The sequence below is a fragment of the Miniopterus schreibersii genome (assembly GCF_964146895.1).
Source record: "Miniopterus schreibersii genome assembly, chromosome: 5".
NCBI lineage: Eukaryota > Metazoa > Chordata > Mammalia > Chiroptera > Miniopteridae > Miniopterus > Miniopterus schreibersii.
The window spans coordinates 1,488,717-1,512,212 of NC_138106.1; the positions used below are offsets into that span (position 1 = coordinate 1,488,717).

Genomic DNA, 23,496 nt, shown 5'->3' on the forward strand with positions numbered 1-23,496 from the left:
ACCCCTCTCTCCTGTAGAAACTGTCCTAACAAAATATCTTCTATATCTATGTAATAACCAGGAAAATATTAAAAATAGAAGCATAGCCTTGGTCTGTTTGGCTCAGTGGTTAGAGCGTTGGCCCTCAGACTGAAGGGCCCTGGGTTCCCGAAAAGGGCACATGCCTTGGTTACAGGCTCGATCCCCAGCCCTAGCCAGGCGCATGCGGGAGGCAACCAATCAATGTCTCTCTCTCACGTCGATGTTTCACTCTCTCTCTCTCTCTCTCTCCCCCTGTTTCACTCTCTCTGAAAAGTAATGGAAAAAAATATCCTCAGGTGAAGATAAAAAAATAAATAAGCGTAAGAACTTTAAAAAAGGAATTCCTTTTAAATATCAATATTCTATACACATATCTATGTTCATTTTTCTCTCATTTTTTATATTTTCTAAAAATTAATTTGAAGATCTGAGTTGCATGAACTAAATTTACAATTATATACTTTCACAGCCAAAAATATCATAATTTTAGATGGTTCATATATCTACAGGTAAGAGTTGGAATTGACTTAATTTCACAGCAAAACACTTTTCCTAAGTTGTCCAGCTCTAGCCAGGAGGATTTTTAATTCAATACCAAAGCCCAGGCACCGGCAAGCTATGCTGAGCTGTGAGAATCCTGGTTCTTATCTGAAGGGCCAAACCCACGTAAGCCCGGTAGCCTTTCTGAAGGCCAATCAGTAGCTGAATGCAACCACAGAATGACATTACCGGTGTCAGAAATGAGTCTGAATCAAGCGAGCACCTGTTACTCTACTGTTCCTGTGCCCCTCACGTCCACATGGAAGCAGCAATACAAACACTCTGTACCTGCTCCGTTTCTACAAAATTCGCAACGTGGCCGTCGTCGTTTGTCCCCCGGACGTTGAACCTGGTCCCGGCGCGCTCGCAGCTCAGCCTGGAGATGAGGCAGGCCTTCGCCTGCTTGTGCGCAGCGTAGATGGTCCTGATCTCCACGCCCCCACACATGAGCCGCAGCAGCCAGTCGTCACAGCTCACCCCGTAGTGCTTGAGATGCAAATGCAAAGACTGGTTCCTGGCGGAGGAAGGAAGGGCCCATCAGCTCACTGCGCGCCCCCGGCTCTAACACGGTCCTCCCGCAGCACTAAGCTCATGCTGTTAAGTAAAGGGCGCCTGAAACACGTCAGCCCGCTTACGTTTGCTCTGCTGGACGTCAGAAGACTGGGCTGCACAGTGAGATCCCGGGCAGGTGCCCCGGGCCAGAGGAAAGCGCATACCACTATGCCTGCAGTACCTGCGCCCCGTCTCGGCTGTCTTTTTAGATGATGTATTCATAACATAACTTTTCCAAAAAGGGTTTCACACACATATCCCCACCCCGCTTTACAGAACCCTACTTTTAAGGCTTGGCTTTTGTAAGGCTCTATTTTAGGTCATTTAAATGTAAGCAGCCAAGTTTTAACGTATGCCTACTTTCTATCACTCCAAATACTTTTCGTATTCTAGGCAAAAGATGGGGCCTGGTTTCCAAACCTTTTCACAGTAGAAGGTTTTATTCAAACCAACATGCACAAGGCAATGTCAGCAAACAGGTAAAACAGTCTCTGTGGCTAAAGCAGGCACAGGGCTGGAGCCCCGCCCGGGTGGCCACCTTCCCGTCCTGCTGACTCCCTCCTTGGGGGTCTCTCCGAGGAACACTGCAGAAGCTCCTAACCAACCTAACCAAGGAAAATATAACACTGTGCAAAAAACTTTCTATCTGCTACTTTCAGATGACAAGGCGCCTCATGAAATGAATTTCCTATAATACTGAAGCTTGGCTCTGAGCTGTAAAACCCTCCTAGCGCAATAAGCAGAATTCTCTCTAAGTGCTCTGCACCATATTGCTGTCTTAAAAGTGTCAAAAGAAGAAACAGCATTTTCTTGACACTCAGGGTCACTCATATCAGTAACGTCCAGCAGTACTTCTCGAGCAGCAGTTCCCGCCCTCCTCCTGGGACTCAGGCTGCAGGAGCACAGCAGATGCCTGTCGCTGCAGCCCTGGTAACCCACCATCCCCCCTCTCCTTACCCACTGGGGAAAGCATGCAGGTGTCAATGAGTGCTGACGTCACTAGGAGAGTAAGAGTAAATCCAACGACCACCATTTATTTTAAAGATATGACAAGATTCCTTACTTTACTGTCACCCACACTGATCTGAGGCAGAGCTCAAGCTGACTGTGACCAGTGTATCCAGACACACGTGGAGGCCCAGGTCCCAGCAGAAGGATGGAAAACTTACGTGTCCCACTGCAACAGAGTGTGGGGTCCTATGCTTTGGTGCAGGTAGAGTCTCTCCCTCCGCTGTCAGGTTTGTTTTCTCTGCGGTGAATGTGTGGCTGTTTTAATTCTATTTAAACTGTAAGCAACTCAACTGGTAGCAGCTTCCAGTCTTCAGTGGAGGAAAACTACTGGGCTCTGGAGACAGGTATTTAACACTCTCCTCTGCTATGAACTGACTTGGCTGCGCCCTGGAAGATTCCTACTAAGCTGCAAGGGTGTGTGTAATGAATATGAACTCTTAAAGCTCTCATTTCCTAAGCAAAGTGAGGCTAGAGGATGCCAATCCTGAGCCAAACTACAAACAGCGTAAAACAAGCAAACTCCCCTGTGGGGCTCAGCCTCCCTTAGTTCAACCTGTTTCCCACTGGTGAGCCCTCCGTGTGTTCTCTAAACATGCCCACCTCTGGATGAGTCTGGACACACTGCTGGATGACCCTCAATCTCCGCTCTAAAGTTACCCTTTACTGAATGAAAAGTAATCATTCCTACTGAGTACACTTAGCAAAAGCACTTGGTTGCTGACCAATGTGTCTCCACCTGCTTGGACTTCAAATTATGGAAGAAATTTTCTCGCCCAATCTAAGGAACCCGGAGTTAAAATGAGCAGGGGGGGAGTAAGGACAGCTGCCGCGAGCCCAGCTGCAACACCTTTCTTTACCTTTTCCTGGACTTCCATGTCTCATCCATCAGAACAGTGTAGGGTTGGCAGGAGCAGCCAGGACTCTGTCCACTCACCTGCCCCCTCCCCCTCCCCACTCATTCCTCCTTTGCTGGGCTCCAAGTCTCTGTCTCCAGTGCTCCTTTCCCATTCTACCCTCTTTCCTCCCCTGTTCTACTGCTCTGGGCCAAGAAACTTCCACATGGGCCACAAGGTGACCAAGCTGTTGCCCTAAAGTTAGTTTTCTATCCTGAGGTTATTATTGACTCTGAGCCCTCTGACACCCAGGGGAAATGGGTCCAACCTGAATGTGCTACTCAAGGACCAGAGAAGTAGATGGTGACAGTGCAGGGAGAGAGACTATGCAGGAGGAGCAGCTTGACTCTGAACTTCTGAGGAAGGCCCAGAGCAGAGTCTGGGCTTTGGAAATACAATTTGTACAAGGCGTTAGGGAGAAAGTCAGAACTGATGCCAGCTGTGGGTAATAGGAACACTCTACTAAAACGGCTCCAGTGAAGCAACTCTAACTACAGCCACATGCTCTGCTCGCCGTCTGGGCACACCTGCAGCACAGTGCACTGTGCACAGGCAGGGAGCCATCAGTCACCGGCTAAGTCTTACCGTATAGTACAAACTTACCCCTGCACACTAGTCCTACTGAATCAGGATCACCTACTTACAACTAAAATTAAAAATAATAAGGGAATGCTGGCTTAGAAAGGCAGTATTGCCAGAGACAAGATCTCAAAACTAAGAATAGTGAATACGAGTGGCACAATTCTATCACAACTAATTCATTCCTAATTTTAAAATGAAGATTTTAAATGTTTCTGAAACGCAAGGTCAGTCGAGATCAAGGAGAGCAAACACGGGTTTGGCGTCACATGACAACTTCAATAAAGTGACAGTGGATGCTGGCCCTGCCCTGCTGAGGATTCTGGGGTGGGAAAGAGTGTTCCACCAGCAACGCCCACCCTGCTGTCTCTGGAAATAGCTGTCAGACACACTGTGGCCCAACTCACCAGGCTACGACGACAGAGGGAAGACAGGGACAGAGACTCACCAGAAAAACCTGTTGTCGGTCGTGTGCTCCTGCATGCTGCGGTGCGCGTTCAGGCTCAGGTCTAAACTGACCCCCGAGGCAGACCACGCAAAGTAGAAGTTTCCTGAATTCAAAACCTTGCGCACTTCTGAGATGCGATCCTCATCTGAAGAGTCAGCCCGTAGTGATATGAATTCAGTGGACGTGACTCGGAAGACTTCAGATTCTTGGATTTTTCCCACAGACATACACCCAGTGACCAGGACCAGATAATGCAGCATGGTGTCGCCTGCAAAGAGTACAGATTTCAGTGGACAGAAAGCTCCAATGTTTTCTGAGCTATTCAAAGTTTATCCCAACTTTCCTCTCCTGACTCCATCTTTTAAAATCTGACATCGTGGTTATTTTATACATATCGTGGACATGTTTGTGTTCACAGCTAGATTTTGGCAAAAGCTAAAGAAATCCTTGTTTAAGCACATTTAGAAAAATGAAGCATTTAAATATTAACAGAATAATCTCACATGCATGAAACTGTTCCTCTGCTTAATCTGAGGAGTACACAAAATTTACAAAATTTAAAATGTGTTATCTTCCCTACCTTTCCTTTTTGATTGCTAGGAAGTTCAGGTAAGACAATAAATGTGAGAGTTCTTGGTAAACAGTCAAGTTGAAAAAATGGTATAAAATGTGAGGTGAGGATAATATATGGGCAGAGAGTCCCTGGTAACAATTTATAGAGCAATTTAGTTCACAAAAACTTTCATGGAGATTTTGACACGAACCCTATGAAATCAGCATGAGGGTGGAATTAGGCAGTGGTGCACCTAAGCATGGGCTTGGAGGTGGCAGAAGCTGCTCTGATTCCTGGCTCTACTACTCAGTGTGTAACATAACCAACCTGAGATGCCCTCCCTAAGAAATGGGATTAAACAAACCTCACTGGACTCTGAGGACTACCTAGGACATTAGTTAAGCATCTAGGACAGCATGTGCTACTTCATGTAAATGGTGCATTTCCATTGCAGACCAGTGCTCCTCAGAGTGTGGTCCATGGACTGATACCAGTTCACACTGAAAAAGGTGCTTGTTCCAGCAAAGAAACCAGCTACACCACGGAGCCCACCGTTTGGTGTGGCTTTTTTCATGGTAAGCCTTTATCAACGAAGGAAGCCAAGTGTTGATTTGCAGGCTAGTGCAGGCTCCTATCTCTTACAGACACATCACCAACAGCTCCGGGAATGGAGCCAGCCCCTGGGCTGCACTTGAGTCACACTGTCACAGACAACCAAACTGGTCATCGCAAAGGTTGTGTGCAGCCCATGGTGACATTAAGTGGCAGAGACAGACTCAAGCGGAGACTTTCTGAAAACAGAACAGACGTCCCTTTCACTGTCAACCAGGGAGATCAGTGCGGTTCCCACTAGGACATCTTTCCCCCAGTGCACTGCGGCAGAGGGAAGGGCGACGCCCTGACGCTCTCCTCTGAACACTGGCCCCGCTTAGTACTCAACTGGGACACGTCTGGAACTCACAATCACAGGACCCTGGGCAGGCAGCACGCCTCTTCGGTCAGCAAACATCATCCCAGATTAGATTAATCAAGGTTGAAATGATGTTACCACCCTTAGAGTTCACATATGGAACCGGAAATTATTTATAAGTAGTCTCTTTCAAATTCTTAGAATGACAAAACAGAAATGAAAAATAGATTATGTTGAATAATAAACTTACCAAGGTTTAACCGTAAAACACCCAGGAGCCCGTAAGCATCCAGCACTTTGGAGTATGTGCCCCTGATTGCCTCCTTTTCTGCAGAAGCTACAAAAAAAAGGCTTAGGTTAAGAAATGTGAAACACCAGATGCTATTTAGCTATAAAGTCAGAGATTCAACCAAAATTTTCTAAATCTAAATCTGAAACTCTTAACAAATTTACTGCATCAAATACTTTCTTAAACGAGTAACTTAACTGTTCTTCCCAGAGTTACCCAAACCCATCCCCCACTGACCTGAGCACTGACCTTTACTAATATTCATGTTTGGGGGTTGTTTTCGAATTTCCTTTCTCCCTCACTGATCTGTCTGACTGTTCTCACTACCAGCACCACACGGCCATGACAGCCCTTACGGGGTAAGACCAAGTCCTCAACAAGGCATCTTTCAAACCTGGCCTCCGCACGCTCTTTCTGTTTCGTTTCCCACCCCCCTCTTCCGCTCACTGCATCGCACCCCAGGCTCTAACCACAGACAACTCTCACTAGTGCCCAAACCTGCTCTTTCACATTTCTGACCCTTCACACAGCAACCTAGCCTCCTGCCTTCAAGGTTCTCCCCAGCCTTTGCCTCCTGGCAAAATTCTATTCACCTGATCAAAGGCCAGGCAGAAGGCTCCGTTCTGGAAACCTTCACTTCTCGCCAGCACAGCTCCCTCAGAGCTCCCCCATCTCACCCAAACATTTCAAGGATCCGCATCACTGTCTTCCCTAGCAGCCTGCTCCTGAAGGCAGAGGCCTGGCCCACTCATGCTTTTACCCCTGACAGAGACTAGCTGGGGCTGCCTCGCAGGAGACTGACCAGCGTTTACATAATAAAGGCTAATGACCACTCGGTTTAGCACTCCAACAGGAAATCTTCAGTCTGCCTTTGTCTCGATTTATTTCTTCCGCAATAAAATCAATGTTATCTTGCTAATGAATATAAACCACAGAATTATTTCCCCACCAAAGGCTGTTTTGTTTCTTCTACTAAGGAAAAAAACAGCTCTGGCGCTTTGAAGGAAAAATGTTCCTAGTTATTAGCAAACACACTTAACTAAATATTTGGGAAACAACCAAAGAAATATAAACCATAGCTAGTATCTCAACTGATAATTACAAACACTACCTTCTCAAGTCTACAAATGCAGAAAGGCATGTCCTCTTGCTCCCTCTGCCCTCTCCCTCCAAGTCCTTTCCTTCCCGCCGCCCTCCCTCCCCACTCCCAGCGCCGATCACCTCCTGCTGACCGGCTCGCTGACCCCTTCTCCGGCCACACTCACCTGTGGCACAGAAGTGCGGTGCCTCTGGCTGTGTCCCACACGGAAGCACAGCCTGTGACTTCCCACTTCCTGTCCACCTGGATGCCACAGGACTGTCTCTGGGCCCACTGCTCTGCCCACCACTCCTCGGGACTGTGCATTAGGGGCCGTTTCCTTCGCCTCGAGCTCTTCCCAGGATTCCCCGGACCATCTCCTTCCCTGCCGATCCCCTCTCCCCTCTCCCCTCTCATCACACTATCCCACCCTCAAGTCTCCAGGCCCAGCTGTCCCACCTCTGTGTTCCAGTGAGTTGTGCTCTGCTAGCTGGTAGACAGACTAAGACTAAGTGCTTCATTAATCACTCAGTTAGCTGATGCTTCCACAATTCCCTAGTGTGTTCATCACTAGCGCAGGCGTTCGTCTGTGCCGACCCGCACATGTGAAATTAGGAAGTGGGGAATACCTCGCCAGGCCGTCAGTTACGGGGATGCGTGTTTCACTTGCATTCCTAGAGTTCCTATTATTATTACCATTCCATAGGTTTGCACAACGGTTACTCCTAAGGTTCAGTGATGAGCCGCACAAATATAAAGCACCACAAGGTACATTTTAATGACATTTTACAAAGGACTGCCTGCCCCTAACACATCAGGAGGCTTGTTATATCTCTGATTATAGAGAACATGCCTCCCAGGCAAATATCACTCTAGAGTTTTATAGGCCACACGCTACAAGCTGAACATCAAAATAAATGATAAGAGTAAGAGTAACAGATTCTAACCCACTAGGACCATAAGTGGAAAGTCCAATGAGAACAGGATATTTACATGGTCTCAAAGTACCTCACTTCAAAACACCTATTAATTGTAAAGGAGAAAGAGTCTGCCTGAGGCCTCACAGACCCCACCTTACCCAAGTGCTCACAGTGCACGCCAACAGGAACGGACAGGTCACACTGTGCGCCACCTGCCCGGGCACGATGAAAGGACCAGCACCACTCTGACATTCCCGCCGAGACTCATAACCTGAATCTGAGCACGTGAGGGTCATTCTACAAACAGTCAGCCTTCACCTTCACAAGTTCTAATTCAAACACGTCCATGGCCAGGAACTTCTCAGGTTTAAGGAGACAAAAGGGACGTGACAACAAACAGAACGCGCAAATCTGAACTGGACCTTTTTGCTATAAACGAGTCACCGTTGGGACAACGGGGGCAGCTGCACGGAGTCTGAGGACTACCAGGAGGACAGTGTTAATTTTTCAAGGTTCTCGTGTAGTTAAGCAGGAAAGCGGCTTTCTAGGAAATACATAATGAAGTATTTATGGGTGACAGGGCATCATGTCAGCAACTTATCCTCAAGTAGCTCAAAAAAAAGTTCTTTGCACTGAAATTCAACTTTTCTATATGCTGAAAATTATTTTAAATTTTAAAATACTTCAAATGTAACCAACAAAAATAAATTTTAAAAAGTACATGTGCATATTTCTAAATTAAGATGCTCTTATCTCCAAATGGCATTAAGATAAACTTGTAATACCATGCTATCCCTCACTGCACATTTTTCTCAGAGGAAGAAAGATGCCTTTACTTTATGAAGCTCCATGAAATATAGAGAAATATATGAGGTAAGAGGAGAGACCTAGTCAAAATATGGTCCCATTTCTCTGGTAATTTAATGCTGGAAGATAATCTGAGAGCCTTCCTCTCTGAGATTAGGTAAAGAAGAAGAGACCCTACTACTTTAAACCCTGTGTATAAATAACCCTCAGGCAGCACCGCGTCTGTAAACAGTCCACCCACCCCGCCTGCGATACTGACTCGACACTAACTCGAACGCCACTTCCTTCCTGAGCCCGCCCGCCCGCCCTGGCGGCGAGTCGCTCTCTTCTCCATTTCACACCGGGGACACCTGCAGACCAACAGCGGAGACCAGATCTCCTTTCTTCGTATCTCAACGTAACATGGGCCTAACACAGACACGGAACAGTGTGGCTAAGTATCCATCTGACAGACAAGAGCGAATCGAGAGGTGCAGACCAAGGAAGTGTCCCTTTAGTTTACAGTAATCCATAGAAAGAGAAACCCTAACAGCACCGCCAGGGCCTGAACGCTCCCTTACTGACACGCAACGCCCCTCACAGCCGTCTGGAAGCTGCAGGCGGTGTCTGTGGCCGGCGTGAGCATGGGCGTGGGGAAGCCTGGCGCCGTTAGATTATCTCCAACCAGGGGTTAAACTAGGAGCTTATCAAGTGCCAAGGTGTGTGGAGAGCTGGGGGAAAGCCCGGTGAAAGGATGAGCGGAAACGGGAGCCGGGTGGCGGTGACAGCAGGCTCAGGTCGCGCTCTGCGAGGGCCGCCCTTCGTGGCACCCTCTGCGCCTCGGGAAGCGGCTGCTTTCCGCAGGGGGCCGTGTTTTTTTCCTCCTGTTCAGGTGCTGTTGTTAAACAAGCAAGATGCCGGGAAAACAAGCCTTTCTCCTCACTTGTTACTGACTTCTGGTGACAAGCAGGCTGAATGTCCAAGACGACTGTTTTAGGAGGAATTCAGGATCTTGAGCAGTCTAGCCAAGGCAAGCAGGCCTGGACCGCAGCCGACCGTGAGCCGCGCACCCTCGGGCGGCCCGACCTGAGTCAGGAGCCGCAGCCCAGGGACGATGGTGCCCAGTCCCCTCCCAGCCTCCCCTCCTCCCGCCACCTTCAACTCCCGCGCTCGGGCCTCAGCCTCTCCTAGTCTTGAACGGACCGACCGCGAACACGCACTTCCTGAGAACGGAGCCGCCTTACCCGTCAGATCGACAAGGGCAGCTGTACTTTTAAACGTTCCCCCGCATCACCGAACGGATCATCCGAAGGCCCCAGTTCACTCCCCGGGAATAGGAGTAAGGCCACAGAGCACAATGTAAAACAAAATGTGTGCTATAAACGCTGATTCTGATAAAAATATTTATGGATGAAATTACATGCTGCCTGGGATTTACTTGAAAATCACTGAGGACGGGAGAGAGTGGAGAGAGACACGGAGAAACCAGGTGTCCACGAGCTGATGCTCGCTGAGGCTGGGTGAGAACCGGGAGTCAGCAGCACTGTTCTCTCCTTTACTTCCCCAAACAAAAGGATAGAAGTTTATTCTGACAACATTCTTTGGCGTACTGATAAATTTAAAAAGGCGGGAAGACAGGGTAACTCTGCCCCGTCAGCGAGAGAGCAGAGGCCACTGGGCCCTAAGTGCTCAGAGAGGTGCGCCCCCATCACCCTCGACCAGAGGCGTCTAGTCACAAGCACGACGGACGTCGGAGAAAGACGACGACTTGGAAATTCCTGACTGGAGACCCCAAAATGGACAAATATCTCTGTACTGTCATAAATGTTTCCCTTACATTCACCCTAAATAACTTAGCTTTAAACCCTACTATGCTGAAACTATCCTTGGAAATAACAAGCTCGCCTTTGCTCTCACAGGAGAGGTTAAGGACGTTGAAAACCCCCCACAGCCATGAGGCAGTGACACCCCACAGCTTCACTCGCCCACTGCTCAGCTCGGCGCACGCTGTCCGAGTGCTCCGAACTGGACCAACCGGTGCTGAAGGAGGCCTCGCCTACGTCTCCCACCTGACTACAGGAACGGGGTGCCGACAGCGGCTAAGCGGTGACCTGTGCCATCGACGGAGATGCGTCAGCTGTCCTGTCAGAGCGAACACACCAGCCGCCGTCTACCGTCTACCGCAGTATTAGACACGCTTCAGCCGGAGTGTCCACCGTCCCGGGCTGTGTCCCATGACACCCCCCCCCCCCCAGCTGGAACGCCAGGCAGCAGTGAAGCGCCGATCAGGCTACAGGGGTCGGGGAGACGCTCAGGTGCCTGCTCCCTGTTTCCCCGAGCGCGGCTCTGAAACACGGAATAACCAGAATAACCGTCCGTGGTGGCCACGCCTGCACTGCCAACTCCGCCAGCTGACGGGGAAGAAACAAATCAACTCACTCCTGACGCCATCAGGCAACTTAGAAGCCATTTGTTTTTAACTTAAGTGGTACTTTGAGGATGAAATTTAAATGTAAGTTTCTCTACCTTCTGATCAATTACAAAAACTCAAACTCAGTGGTAGGCTGCCCAGTGAAGACCCTGCTAACACGGTCCGCACCCTGCTGGGGCCCAGGCCTTCGAGGCGGGACAGGCACCTCTCTGCAGGAGGAAGGGGAGGAGGAAGGGGAAGCTAGAGAGCGGCAACGAGAACAGGAAGCGAGACGCCCGGAGCGGACCTTCCTCGAGCGCAGCCGGCCTGTGGCACACGCCCCGCGGTCTGCGGTCGGGGATTTGCATGCGGGCAGCACACGCAGACCCAGAGCCTGCAGGCAGAGGACCCAGAGGCGGCCGCGAGGCCACACTTTTCGGAAGGAGAAGACTGGAGGCTGGTGACTCAGCCACGATCACAGAACCAGCTGCCAGAGAGCTGCGGCCCTTCCACCGCACCAAGGGAAGAAGGCCCCTCAAGGAAAGGTGCCCTGTATAATTAATTCCATTCCAGCGCGAAGACATGAAGCTGTCCAAATTAATGCCCACTGAAACCACACATTCCAATCTTGGCAACAGCCCCAAACAGAAGCAACCTTTCACTTGTTCACGCAACAAGTATGTGCTGAATGCCTACCACATGCCAGGCCTGGCAGGAAAAAGTCAGCGCCAATACCTTCTGTCAGGAAGACGGGCGTCACATAACCACACAAATGCAAACTACAAGTTACGGTCAGTACAATCAACTGCAACAACCGAACTTAAAATCTCGGCAGAAGTGAGAACTTTAGGCTGAAACCTGAAGAACAGACAGGGAGTTAGCCAGATGGGGAGTGGGGGTGAAAATGCCCCAGGCGACACACACGGCCTATGGTCCAGCAATTCCATCCCTAAGAACATGCCCCACAGAAATGTGTACACATGTGCACCAACAGGCATGGGCAAGACGGTCACTCTAGTGCCACCCGTAAGGGGAAACACTGAAATGAAGCAGTGTCAAAGGACAGACACCGGAGTATTCCTACAGTGGGACACTACACAGCAACCGAGGTGAACAGGCCACTGCCACAGGCTGCCACTCGGGCGCCTCCCACTGCGACACTGAGAAAGAAGCCAGCACCGCACAACGCACAGCGAATGGTTTCATTTCTGCTCAATTCAACCAGATAAAACTAACCTATGAGTTAAGAAGTCAGAACAGAGATGATCTCTGGACTACGGTGGAGATAACTGAAGAGGAAACAAGGGACCTTCTGGAGAGCCAGCAGCAATGTCTATTCTCGACCTGGAGGTGGTAACACGGGTGTGTGCACTGCGGTACTTCAAGTTGCACATTTATGGTTTATTACTTTTCTACAAATGTGGATAAGTTTATTTTTAAAGATAACATTTTAAGCAGAGGGAATAGCATGTGTAAAGACCCTGAGACCAGAGAGAATTTGGCACATTCAGAACTAAAAGGTCAGTGTGGCTGGAACACAGACACCGAAGAGCACTGGACTCAAAGACTAGTGTCAACCACTGAAGGGCAGTAAGCAAGGAAATAATGTGACCAAATTGTGTTTTTAAAGACTGGACCGTGGGTGGGAGGTAGAAGCAGGGAGACCAGGGGAAAAGGTGATGACAATGGTTCATGAAAGGGACTCGTGGACTGACTGGGACAGAACCAGCTAGACAGTGAATGAAATTAAGAGGCCGAGCTGACAGGACTTGGGGGTGGAGTGAACGTGTGGGGGGGGCAGGCATTCAGGGGGATGGTGTGTGATCCAGTGAGATAGGCAGACAGAAGAAAGGTCTGAAGGAACGCAGCGGTCAGCGGACCTCAGCCAGTACCTACTTCAACCCTCCTGCTTGTGCAGTCGCCACACAGGCTGGGGTGCAATGGGAACCCAGACAGCCAGCAATTCCACCTTCTTTCCCAGCCATCTTCCCGATCCACGCAGCACACGAGAGCCCTGCAGCCATGGCAGTCAGATCAGAAAGGGACACAAACTCACTCTGCTCCACTGCGAGGGGCAGTGCATTTTCAGCTGGTGGGTTCTAACCCTGCAGCTCAGTTTGAAAAAGCTAGATTTTGACTGTCATCCAAAATAATAACTATTCTACCCAGCTCTGTGTCCGTCCCACACGACTCTGAAACATCTGCAAATCTGATTAACTGTACTTCCTACCCCATTCTCCAAGAAAATGATGAACTTGTTGAATACGACAGGCCAAGGACATAGACGTCGACAAGGTCGCTGATGACCGCTAATGAGCACTAATGCACACCGGCTGAGAATTTACTTAATCATAAGACCCTTCCTGCCCTGGCCAGTATGGCTCAGTTGGCCAAGCGTCATCCCACGCACCCAAAGGTCATTGGTTCAGTTCTCAGTCAGGGCACGTGCCCGGGTTATAGTCTCAATCCCCAGGAGGGATGTGCAGGAGGCAGCCGATTCAGGTTAACGCCCTCACATCGATGTTTCTCCCTCTCTCCCCCTCCCTTTCTCTCTAAAAATCAATAAACTATTCTTTAAAAAAAAAAAAGATCCATCCTGCCTGAACTTTGCACGTGGTCTGCAGGATACTAACAGACTGTTTAACTACATTGCAGTAAGGTACTCAACAGACTTCAGCAATCCTATGGTCTACCAATGAAAAGAATGAAACACAACCCATAATACAGTTTCATTGCTAAGAGCTAGTTTACACAAGTGAATACACTTTACACATAAAAAGTTATATATGAAGATGATGATAAAATAGAAGAGGGCATTTAAATAAGTATAACATCCAATATATAAAAATACTTAATGTTTAAGCAAATAATTTCATAAGAACTATTTTGTTTTCTATTTCTTATTTTCACTGACTTTGTTATCTCAAAATCATCCAGGAATTTAAAGGGCATACAAATTCTTTCCACCGGAACTGAGGGAGTAGTTAAAAGTGTCCAATTGCCCAAGAAGAGGTAACACTCTCCAGCTGCCCACTCTCCTCTCGGTCATTTGACCAGGTTAGTAGCTAGGAAACGGACTCCAAGGTGAACACTGTGCTTCTATTATGCAAAATTACAGAGGAACAACAATGGCTTACACCTGCAAAATCTATTTTAGTAGAAAGCATAAACCGCAAATTCTTATTTAAAAACTCAAGCAAATTTAAATTTGTTTGTCACCAGTAAAAATATAATATGCAGTTTTTAAAATTCTTCCTCCTTTCGGAGTCTCGAGTGGAATCGCCTCCACACCTCTGGGGCTCTCGGTGCAGCTGTCTCCTCTCTGGTACCCAGCCCTGAGAACTGCAGCTGCCTTAGTTTCCCCAACGTCCCGACTGCCTCGTCTCTGGGAGACTGCCAGGCGTCCTGTGGCACCTGGAAGCTCTCAAGGCAGCGAGCTGGGGAGCCCATAGTCTCACCTGTTCATTTCCCTTCTCTCGGGGAGCAGCGTCCTGTGCTGACTACTGTTCCATGTCTGAAAACTGTTCCATAAACTTTGTTTGTTGTTATTTAAGGTGGGATGGTAAGTTTAGTTACTGTTACACCATCACAGTCATAAGCAAACATCCTATTACCGTCCTGGGCTATATTTTTATGGGACAATTAAGAACATCTGATAGACCTTAAATCATGAGTAAAGTTTCACAGCAGGGTTTTACTGCTCAGTGAGAGGAATGCAGCCTTCCCCCTTTCCTCCTCACAGCAGAGTTAAGTGGTGAAAAGTGAGAGCACTCAGGGACACTGGCTGGCCTCCTGTCACAGGCGGACCCTGCCGCCCAGACAGAATGGGGAGGAGAGATTATTTTTTTAAGCGTTGATATTTAAGTTCAATTTTAAGACATTTGGATTGTTATATTTAAGATATTTCTATTAAATATGAACATCCCCAGGATTATTTACAAAACAGAAATGAATTTTTGCAACTCTAACATAAACTGATACACACACCTACATTTCATCACTTCTGTGCAGCAGAAGTCAACTATATAACGTCACTTCTCTCAACTTGAACATGTCTCTTAAAAAGAGACAGGACACTTCTACTTTTCTAAAGGGCAACCAGGATGACTGGCAGCACTTGGCAATTCAATAAAAAGGAACTATGCACACTGCTTGTCATCGCCACCTACGACACTTGTCATGCCAAGTTCTAGAAGCTGACATTTAACTTGGCCACCTCAGAGACTGTCTTACATGGCCCACTCTAAATTAGCCAGGTCTCCCTCCCTCCACTGTATTACTAGCCCGTGGACAAGATCACAGCAAGTGTAGCCCCCTCATCAGCACACGTACCCTGTCGCTCCTAACTTGAGTCTCCTATTGGCATCCCTTTCATCCCCCAAACTCCCCAAATCACCACCACCACCCTCACAACAGCACAGACAATAATTACAGTGGAGAAAAACAAATGGTAAGACTATGCCATTGGAGCCATTATTTCATTTCTCCAAGCCTCAGTCTCCACACCTGTGATATGGGGTAAAGCACAAGCCACAGAATTAAATGAAATAAAGCCTGTCTAATGCCACATCCCCCACACGCAGGCCGAGACGCTCTGGGACGCCAACGAACTCCTAGCAGAGCTGCGGGGCACTTTATTGTTTAACCCTCGCCCGAGAATATACTGTGGAGGGGGGAAGAAACATCACATGAGAAACACTGACAGGCGGCCTCCTGGATGCACCCCAATCAGAGACAGAACCCACAACATTTTGGTGTACGGGGTGACGCTCCAAACTACTGACCCGCCCGGCCAGGGCGCTGCAGGGTATTTTAAATTGGAGGCGGCAGGGAGATACAGACACATGGCTCAGACTTTCAACATCAGGTTGCAGCGCGGTCCTTGGTTCACTTATCTTTCTGAGGCTGGGTTTGCAGTGGTTGCTGCGGTAAAAATCAATGGGAACAAGAAATGACGGTGGCACTGCCCCATCTGATTCCAAGGTTGGAAAAGCTGTCCAAAGCTCTACAGGCATACATATCCCATTAGTAAACAGCTGTGGTTATTTACAAAGAAAATAAATTATTTTCAATTTATTTGCATTTTTTTTCCAAACAACTACTAAAGTTCTTAGGACAGAAATATTTATTGTCTGGACCTATTTAACAAACAGAACTGTGGCCTAGGGGTGCTGTGAGTAACCTGATGAGACATCAAGGATGCCATGAAACCAGGTTTAGGGACCGTGGCTTCATGCTGTGCCTGGCAGAGGAGGCTTCCAGCAAATGGCCCTACTGCTTCATTACCACTCCTTTACAGGACGCAGTTTCACAGAAAGGGCAGGTAGTTCAGATTCTGTGACAAAGGTCTCCAGGATATTGTCCTATGGTTTTATGGCTAATATTTCCATGATAAAAGAAAGAATAAACTAGACAAACTGAGATGGACAACCCGGAGTAAAACCACGTAAAACCAGGCCTTGCTGTCCATTAAAGTGCATGATTTTGGTGCTGATTTGATTGGACTCAGCTCATGCTACTTGGAAAGCCTGAAAATAATCTACCCACTAGGCAGAGAAAAGCAAGTAACCCCTATTACCGTGTGATATCCAGGAGAGCCAAAGCTCTAATCATAAGAGGAATCTACACACCCTGCATGCCCACCTTCCAAACAGGTGACCCGTGAATTCTGTCTTTAGAATCTCCTCCACTTCCCACCTGCTGACCTTCTCTTTAATCATCCACTGTTTAACAATAAAGCAGGAAATGGGTTAAGAAATAATGAGATGGCTTTACAGTGGATTTATATAGAAACAGTGTTTAACGCATGTATGTGTCTCACTGGCTACTTGCGCTTCCCCTGTGACGCCCTTTGTGTCTACAACTGTAGAAATAGGAAAACTGAACCCCTCTCTATGCAGTGCTATGACTTGCTGCCCATCACACTTGCTGCCCACGCGGGCCCAGACAAAGCACACTAGAGGACCCACTTGCTACACTGCACCACTGCTCCACAGACATCAAGTTTCCAGTGTAAGTGAACATTCTTCCAGTCGAATAATTTTTAAAAATGAGTAACACTAAAAAAATGTCCAGTATAAAAACACATATTGACTCATCTAAGGATCAGAATGTCCGTCCAGAAGGGTTTTTAAATAAACAAATGTGGTAAAAGAAATCAATAATGAAATTATTTTCATTTAAAGAAACATAACTTTAGAATAAATTGTTAATAGTATTTATAGCCCAGCCGGGCGTGGCTCAGCGGTTGAGCATCGACCTAGGATCCAGGAGGTCGAGGTTCGATTCCCGGTCAGGGCACATGCCCAGGTTGTGGGCTCGATCCCCAGTTGGGCGTGCAAGAGGCAGCCAATCAATGACTCTCTCATCATTGATGTTTCTCTCTCTCTCTCCCTCTCCCTTCCTCTCTCTGAAATCAATAAAGACGTATTTTAAAAAATAATAATATTTATAGAAGTCATAAATAACACTCCTCCTTAACTGGCATTTCAGAAAGGCCTTACTTAAGGACGTGGTTATAGTTATTTCCATTAGTATTTTCATAAACAAATCCAAACAATACAGATGTCTTTTATATCAGCAGCTCGGTCAAATAGGAATTCTTTAAAGGAGAGAAAATAAATTTTATAGAAAAAGGTATCTACTTTCAAACATAGAATACTGCATGTTGTAAACTCTGCTGTCTAGTTTAGGTTACCCTTTCCCCTGTGTCAGATTAATAACCATGTATTCTGCAAGTATGAGTGAACACTGTGCTAACACCGGGGGGCCAGGACTGCCAAGACTTGGGCCTTTCCTCGGGCAGTAAGCATCCAGAAAAACACTGTGCATACATCCTCGCGACGCAACAGCACCACACGCAAGTGCTGCGGGGGCGTTGCGCTCGGGCCAGGCTGTGCGTCCAAGAAAACTCACTACTGGCCCCATAACAACAATAGCATCATAATTCTGTAAACACAGTTATTTTATTTTTAATGTTTCTATTGATTTTCAGAGAGGGAGAGGAAGATAGAAACATCGATGAGAAAGATACATCATCAATCGACTGCCTCAACATGTCCCCCACCAGGAACGGAGCCTGCAACCCGGGCCTGTTCCCTGACTAGAAATCAAATTGGGACCTCTTGGTTCCTAGGTTAATGCTCAACCACTGTGCAACACCGGCCAGGCAAAACATGGTTATTTTCAATAAAGTGTGCAAGCTAAAGTTGTTCCATTATCATAGAAAGGCCTATATAAACTATGCTCAGAAATTATCATCAGACTCTCTCTAGGGGCTCTCTAGGGGCTGGAGCCCAGGCCCCAGGACTCGTAAAGCTCCCAGGTGATGGGAATGTGTACCCAGGGCCCATTGACTAAGTCCTGGCATCACAACCAATTTAAGCTTGGAATCCGGTCAACGTAGAGTCCTGAGGCTGCGTTAGAGGACACTTGGTCCTAAGAGGATCAGTGATCTGAGATTTTCTCACTGTCTTTCCCTCATGACCCATTGTTTGATACGTGCTAATACTATGAAAGACAAGATTTCATGTTGGGCAGCTCATGGCACATCTGGCATTAAGCCAAGAGAATTCAGCGGCTATCAATCCTGAACAATAGGCATTTCCCAAGATGTCTCATTTTTCAGCTTTACTCATTAAAGCTAGGGCAATGAGAGTCTGCAGAAATCACAAACTTTTGGTACATGAAGGCAGAGTCTTGCTAGGGTCACTTTCACCATCCATTTTCGAGAAAATAACCTGCACGCAGCATGTAGAGACCAACAAAGGCAGCATATAAAAGTGGTCGCCTTGGGATATAGACAGAGTTCTACAAAAATGAAGGGAAGATACACGAGTGAGCTGGATGGGGTGGGTGCGAGTGGCAGACTCTCATGAAGGAAGAATTAGAGCTGGAACTAACGGGCTTGCACTGGAAAAGCAGAGAAGAGCCTTCCAGCAGTCTTGGAGAGAGAGGGCGTAACCAGGAACAGCATGACGGAGGCTGGAAGAGCATGGTACTCTGGGAAAGCACTGAGGAAACACCAGAGTTTCCTTAAAGGAGATCAACACTGGATAAACAGGGTAGGGCCAAATTATGGGAAGCCTTGATTAACAGGTTGAGGAGTTTGAACTTAATCTTACTGAAAAATGGGGTTATACTTCTGTTCAATATAAAAAATGTTTTAGGAGATTCTCCTGGTAGATTAACAGGCAAGACGCACTGGGATTCAAGGGCGGGGCTTGCTGAAGATAGAGAGCACACCTTGGTATTTCCCAAGCACAGTTCCCTGAACACAGTTTTAAGCAGGCGGTTAAAAACTGTCAAGGTTTTAAAAATGAACACTGCAGCACAATACACACCTTGGCATCACTCCAAGCTGAATGTCAGATTAATTTTATAAGCCAAGTGATTTATAAAAAGGTCTGTTAGCTCTTAAACATTAATGTCTTAGGTACTGCTTCAAAGTTTATAATAAAAAAGCTAATAACATACCCCAGAGAGTACACATCCATATATGCTAGCTTTACCAAGAGGCAATGTTCAAATTCTTTCTCCTGAAAGAATTACTTAGTCTAAATCTAAGGACAATAAGTAGAATAAATAGTTAAGAAAGTATTTTGAGTATTCTTTTTCCTTAAAATGAATGTCAATGCCAAATGGATGGTTTAGGAATTTTTAAAAATCATTTTCTGGCATAAAAGAAGGCTGCTGGAGGTTTGGAAGTACATTTCTCCTTAGGTTTCCTGACGGAGTAAAGCATAGCAACAATCCTAATAACTATAGGTAATGCATACTTCATAGCTGAAAATTTGGACCCTATCATTACCAGTAACCACAATTAAAGAAACATTTAAAATTTAGACAAATTAGAAAATCAGGTAATGTCATCAAAAACACAAGCAGCTGAAAAATGTTTCACATGCTAAACCAAACATTTTCCCCCATATGTTTTTAAAAATATGTTTTCATTGAATTTTTTAGAGAAAGAGGAAGGCGGAAAGAGACATAAATATCAACGATAGGGAAACATCAATTGGCTGCCACCTGCATGCCCCTTACTGGGGATCAAGCCTGAAACCCCCAGGCATGTGCCTGACCCAGAATCCAACTGGCAACCTCCTGGTGCATGGGCTGATGCTCAATCCACTGAGCAACACTGGCCAGGTGGCCCCCAATATTTTTAATTAACAATTCATCAGTATAAGAATTATACTTCTAGTATGAAAAAATATGCTATGCAAATTAATATTATAGCAAGTTCTATTTTGGTTAAGTATACAGAACGATTTGAGTAAGTTAAGTCCATACCGATTGAGTATAACCCATATTATTCACACTTGTTTCTTAGAACACACATAGCCTCTTTCTACTATATGTGCCCCTATATAACAAAAACATAATGAAGAAAAAGCAGTTACCACTAGAACGCTCTTAAAAACACAATCACATTTCAAATAACCTCAAACTGGACTTATCTGCCAAAATTTTATCTCAAGAAAAATGTAACATTTAAATCAATATTTTCATTTCATGCATTTGCCTACAAAATAACCCAAATCATATTAATCGACTTTCTTTTAAATCCTCACCCGAGGATATGGTGGGGTGTTTAAATTATTTATTGCTTTTGAGAGAGAGCGAAAGGGAGGGCGAGAGGAGGAAGAGAAGCATGTGAGAGAAACTCAGGGGGCTGCCTCCTGCCCGCCTCCGCCGGAGGGAAGGGCCACCGGCCGGTGCTGTGGCCGGGAAGGGGAAGGGCTGCGACTTCAGGGTGCTCCAGCCAGCTGAGCCACTGGCGGGGGCTGAACGCACTGTTCTTCCTGTGTGATGCAGTCCTTTTCTTTAAAACAGACTATCAAAATAATTTTTTAAAGGATACGAAATCAATTCTATATCCCACGTGAAATGTTAAATATTGTCTACAATTCTCTTATGTAAACATAAGGTCCTCCCCGTAAGACAGTCCAAAAACACTGAGTAAGCATCTTATAGCTCATTACTGTCGCTGACCTGTAAGACATTCTGTTCGTTACGGGAAAAAGGGGAAGCAAGGCATTTATTTCATGGGCTGGGATACAAGCTGCAGCCACATTTCTTTGGACGGTTTACTTTTAGGGGCAGCGGCAGAAGCCACTAAAGGGGGGGGAGGGGAGTGTAACCAAGACCTGCACCAACCCCACCCCGCTCCCCCCCAAAAAATGTGCAGCAGGCGGAGAAAATGAAAATGAAAGTTTCAGACAAAATAAGGTGGACTGCAGGAAAATAAGCGCGCAGTCGGCTGGAGGGGGGCAGCGAGGGGGCAGCGAGGGGGCAGCGAGGGCCCCCCCCCCCGCCGACCGGCGACGCCCGCGGCCCCGGGACTCACAGAGCACGGCCACGGCGCCCGACTCGAACAGCAGGCTGTCCTCCTTGTGCCGGGCCTCCACCAGCAGGCTGAAGGGCGGCGGGTCCAGCTTGTGGAAGACGCGGAAGCCCTTGCTGAACGCCATCCTGCCGTCCGCGGAGGCGGCCCTGCGGAGCGAGCACAGCGGTTGGCGCCGCCCGGCCCGGCCCGGCCCGGCCCGCAGCCGGTCCCCCGCGGCCCCGCAGCCTCCCGCGGGGCAGGTGGGGCGGGGAGCGGGGGGCGCGGGGAGAAGGGTTTATTCCGGACGGGCCGCCGTCCCCCCGCGTCGCCAACAAGCGGGCGCGGAGCAGCCGCCGGTGCCGGGCGGCAGGTCGGCGCTCGGAGCCCGGCGCCGTGAGCACGGACCGGGCTGCGCGCCCTGCGCGGGCCGTTACCAGCCTCCGCCGGGCCGGGAACCGGTTCGGAAACTTGGAGCCGGTCCCGGGGGCGCGGAACGGGAGCGGGAGCGGGGGGAAGAAGGCGCCTCGGGCGGGGGGAGGGAGGGCTGTCCGCCCGCAAGGGCTCTCCCGGCGCGACCCGGCCCCGGGCCCCGGGCCACGCCGGCTGCAGGCTGCGGGCGGGAAGTCACGACCCGGGACGCGCACCTGGCCGGGCTCCTCGGGGTCGCCGACGGTCACCCGCCCGGGAAGGCGGCTCCTCCCGGGGCCGGAGGCGCCGAGCAGCCCGGCGCGTCCACGGCGCCCGCACGCCGGGTCCCGGTCCCGCGGGCGCTGACAGCGCTGTCACCACAGCCCGGCCGCCCGCGGCGCCCTCACCGCTCCCGCCGCTGTGACCGCCGACACCGCCTCCGGGAGCGGCCGCCCGCGCCGGCCGCCGTGGGTCTGGCCTCCCGCCCCCGCCGCTCGCTCACCTCCCCCGCCGGCCCCTCCTCCGCCGGCCCCCGCAGCCCTGGCCGCCGCCGCCCGGAGCGTCACTTCCGCCCCAGCAGGACCATCTCTTCCGCATTGCGCCGCGGCGGGGGCGGGGCGGGGCGCCAGAGAGGCCCCGCCCACCAGAGGCGGCCCCGCCCACCCCGAGCGCGCGACCGGCCCTGCGCGGGGCGGGGGGAGGGGCTGGGGACCGCCTGGGCCCGCAGCGGGCGTGGCCACGGGCGGTGTCCCGGGCCGGCAGCGCAGGTCCCGCCGCCGGGGATGCTGGGAAACGGGGACCGGCCTCCTCAGCCCCGCGCGTGGACTCCGGGGAAGACCTTCGCGGGCTGGGTGCGGGCACGTGCGCCGGGCGGGCGTCGAGTCCCCCCCCCGCCCATGGCGGCGGCGCCTAGCCCGGCGGGGGGTGAGGGGCAGGACGCGGGCCGGCGGGCGGTGCCTGGAGAGCTGTCCATGGTGTCGCCGCGCGTCCGGGCGGGCGGCTGGGAGAAATCGGGGCCTGCTCTGGAACCGGCGGGGTGCCCGGGGCTCTCGGGAGCGGCCTAGCAAAGCGCGCTCACCTGGACGCACGGCGGCCACTGGGCGGCCGCAAGCCCGGTCCCTCCCGAGGCCCGGGGCCGTCGCTGTCACTGGTGGGCGGCAGCGCCCGCTGCCTGTGGGACCCGCTCACGCCAGCCCGCTCCCCTTCCCACCCCGTCTCTCAGCGGACGGCGCTCGCTCGCTAACAGCGGCGTCCGCTACATTGTTTCAGTTCGTGGGGATGAAGTCAGAGCCAGAGGCCTCCGCTACATTGTTTCAGTTCATGGGAATGAAGCCAGAGCCAGCGGCCTCGGAGGGAACTGAAACCCTCCAGACCCAGCCCGCTGGGGAACCGTTTCCTCTTGGCTTTGCCTTTTCTTCCCCGTAGCGACGTTATTGCAACAGCTAAAGCAGAATTTAAATTTCGCGTGGTACACAAAACCGTTTCCCCTCCAGGCCCCGTCACGTGGCTCGGTTTATCACTTGTTCACCGGTTTCAGAGAAGCTGGACCCACCCTGGTTTCAGGATACCAAAGTCACTATAATTCATTACACAAGAGGCCACTTCTTTCCTAGGACATAGGCAAAGACACGTGGGTTTAATTCTGAGAATAAAGGGCATTCTCTCATTCGTACTCTCTCCTAAGAAAAACTATTTGCTCTTCGTCGTGGTTGCTGACAGCAGCCTCGAATTAAGATAACCTACTGGTCCCTGAGCGATTCTCTTTCCAGAA

The 23,496-nt window shown here is 49.3% G+C and overlaps 1 protein-coding gene across 2 annotated transcripts in view; it reads right to left on the reverse strand.

The window, feature by feature from the left end:
* Positions 1-22,333, reverse strand: part of SYNJ1 (synaptojanin 1) — a gene marked incomplete at its 5' end in the record, with an annotated part of 64,624 nt that extends 42,291 nt beyond the window's left edge. Inside the window, 5 exons of one of the 2 annotated variants that reach the window (XM_081138778.1) lie at positions 850-1,075; positions 4,045-4,312; positions 5,758-5,844; positions 21,339-21,484; positions 22,228-22,333. In XM_081138778.1, the coding sequence (XP_080994904.1) occupies positions 850-1,075; positions 4,045-4,312; positions 5,758-5,844; positions 21,339-21,484; positions 22,228-22,322 (822 nt within the window). The remainder of the gene's footprint in view (positions 1-849; positions 1,076-4,044; positions 4,313-5,757; positions 5,845-21,338; positions 21,485-22,227) is intronic. The other variant, XM_081138777.1, reaches the window with a different exon arrangement.
* Positions 22,334-23,496: the final 1,163 nt, after the last annotated feature.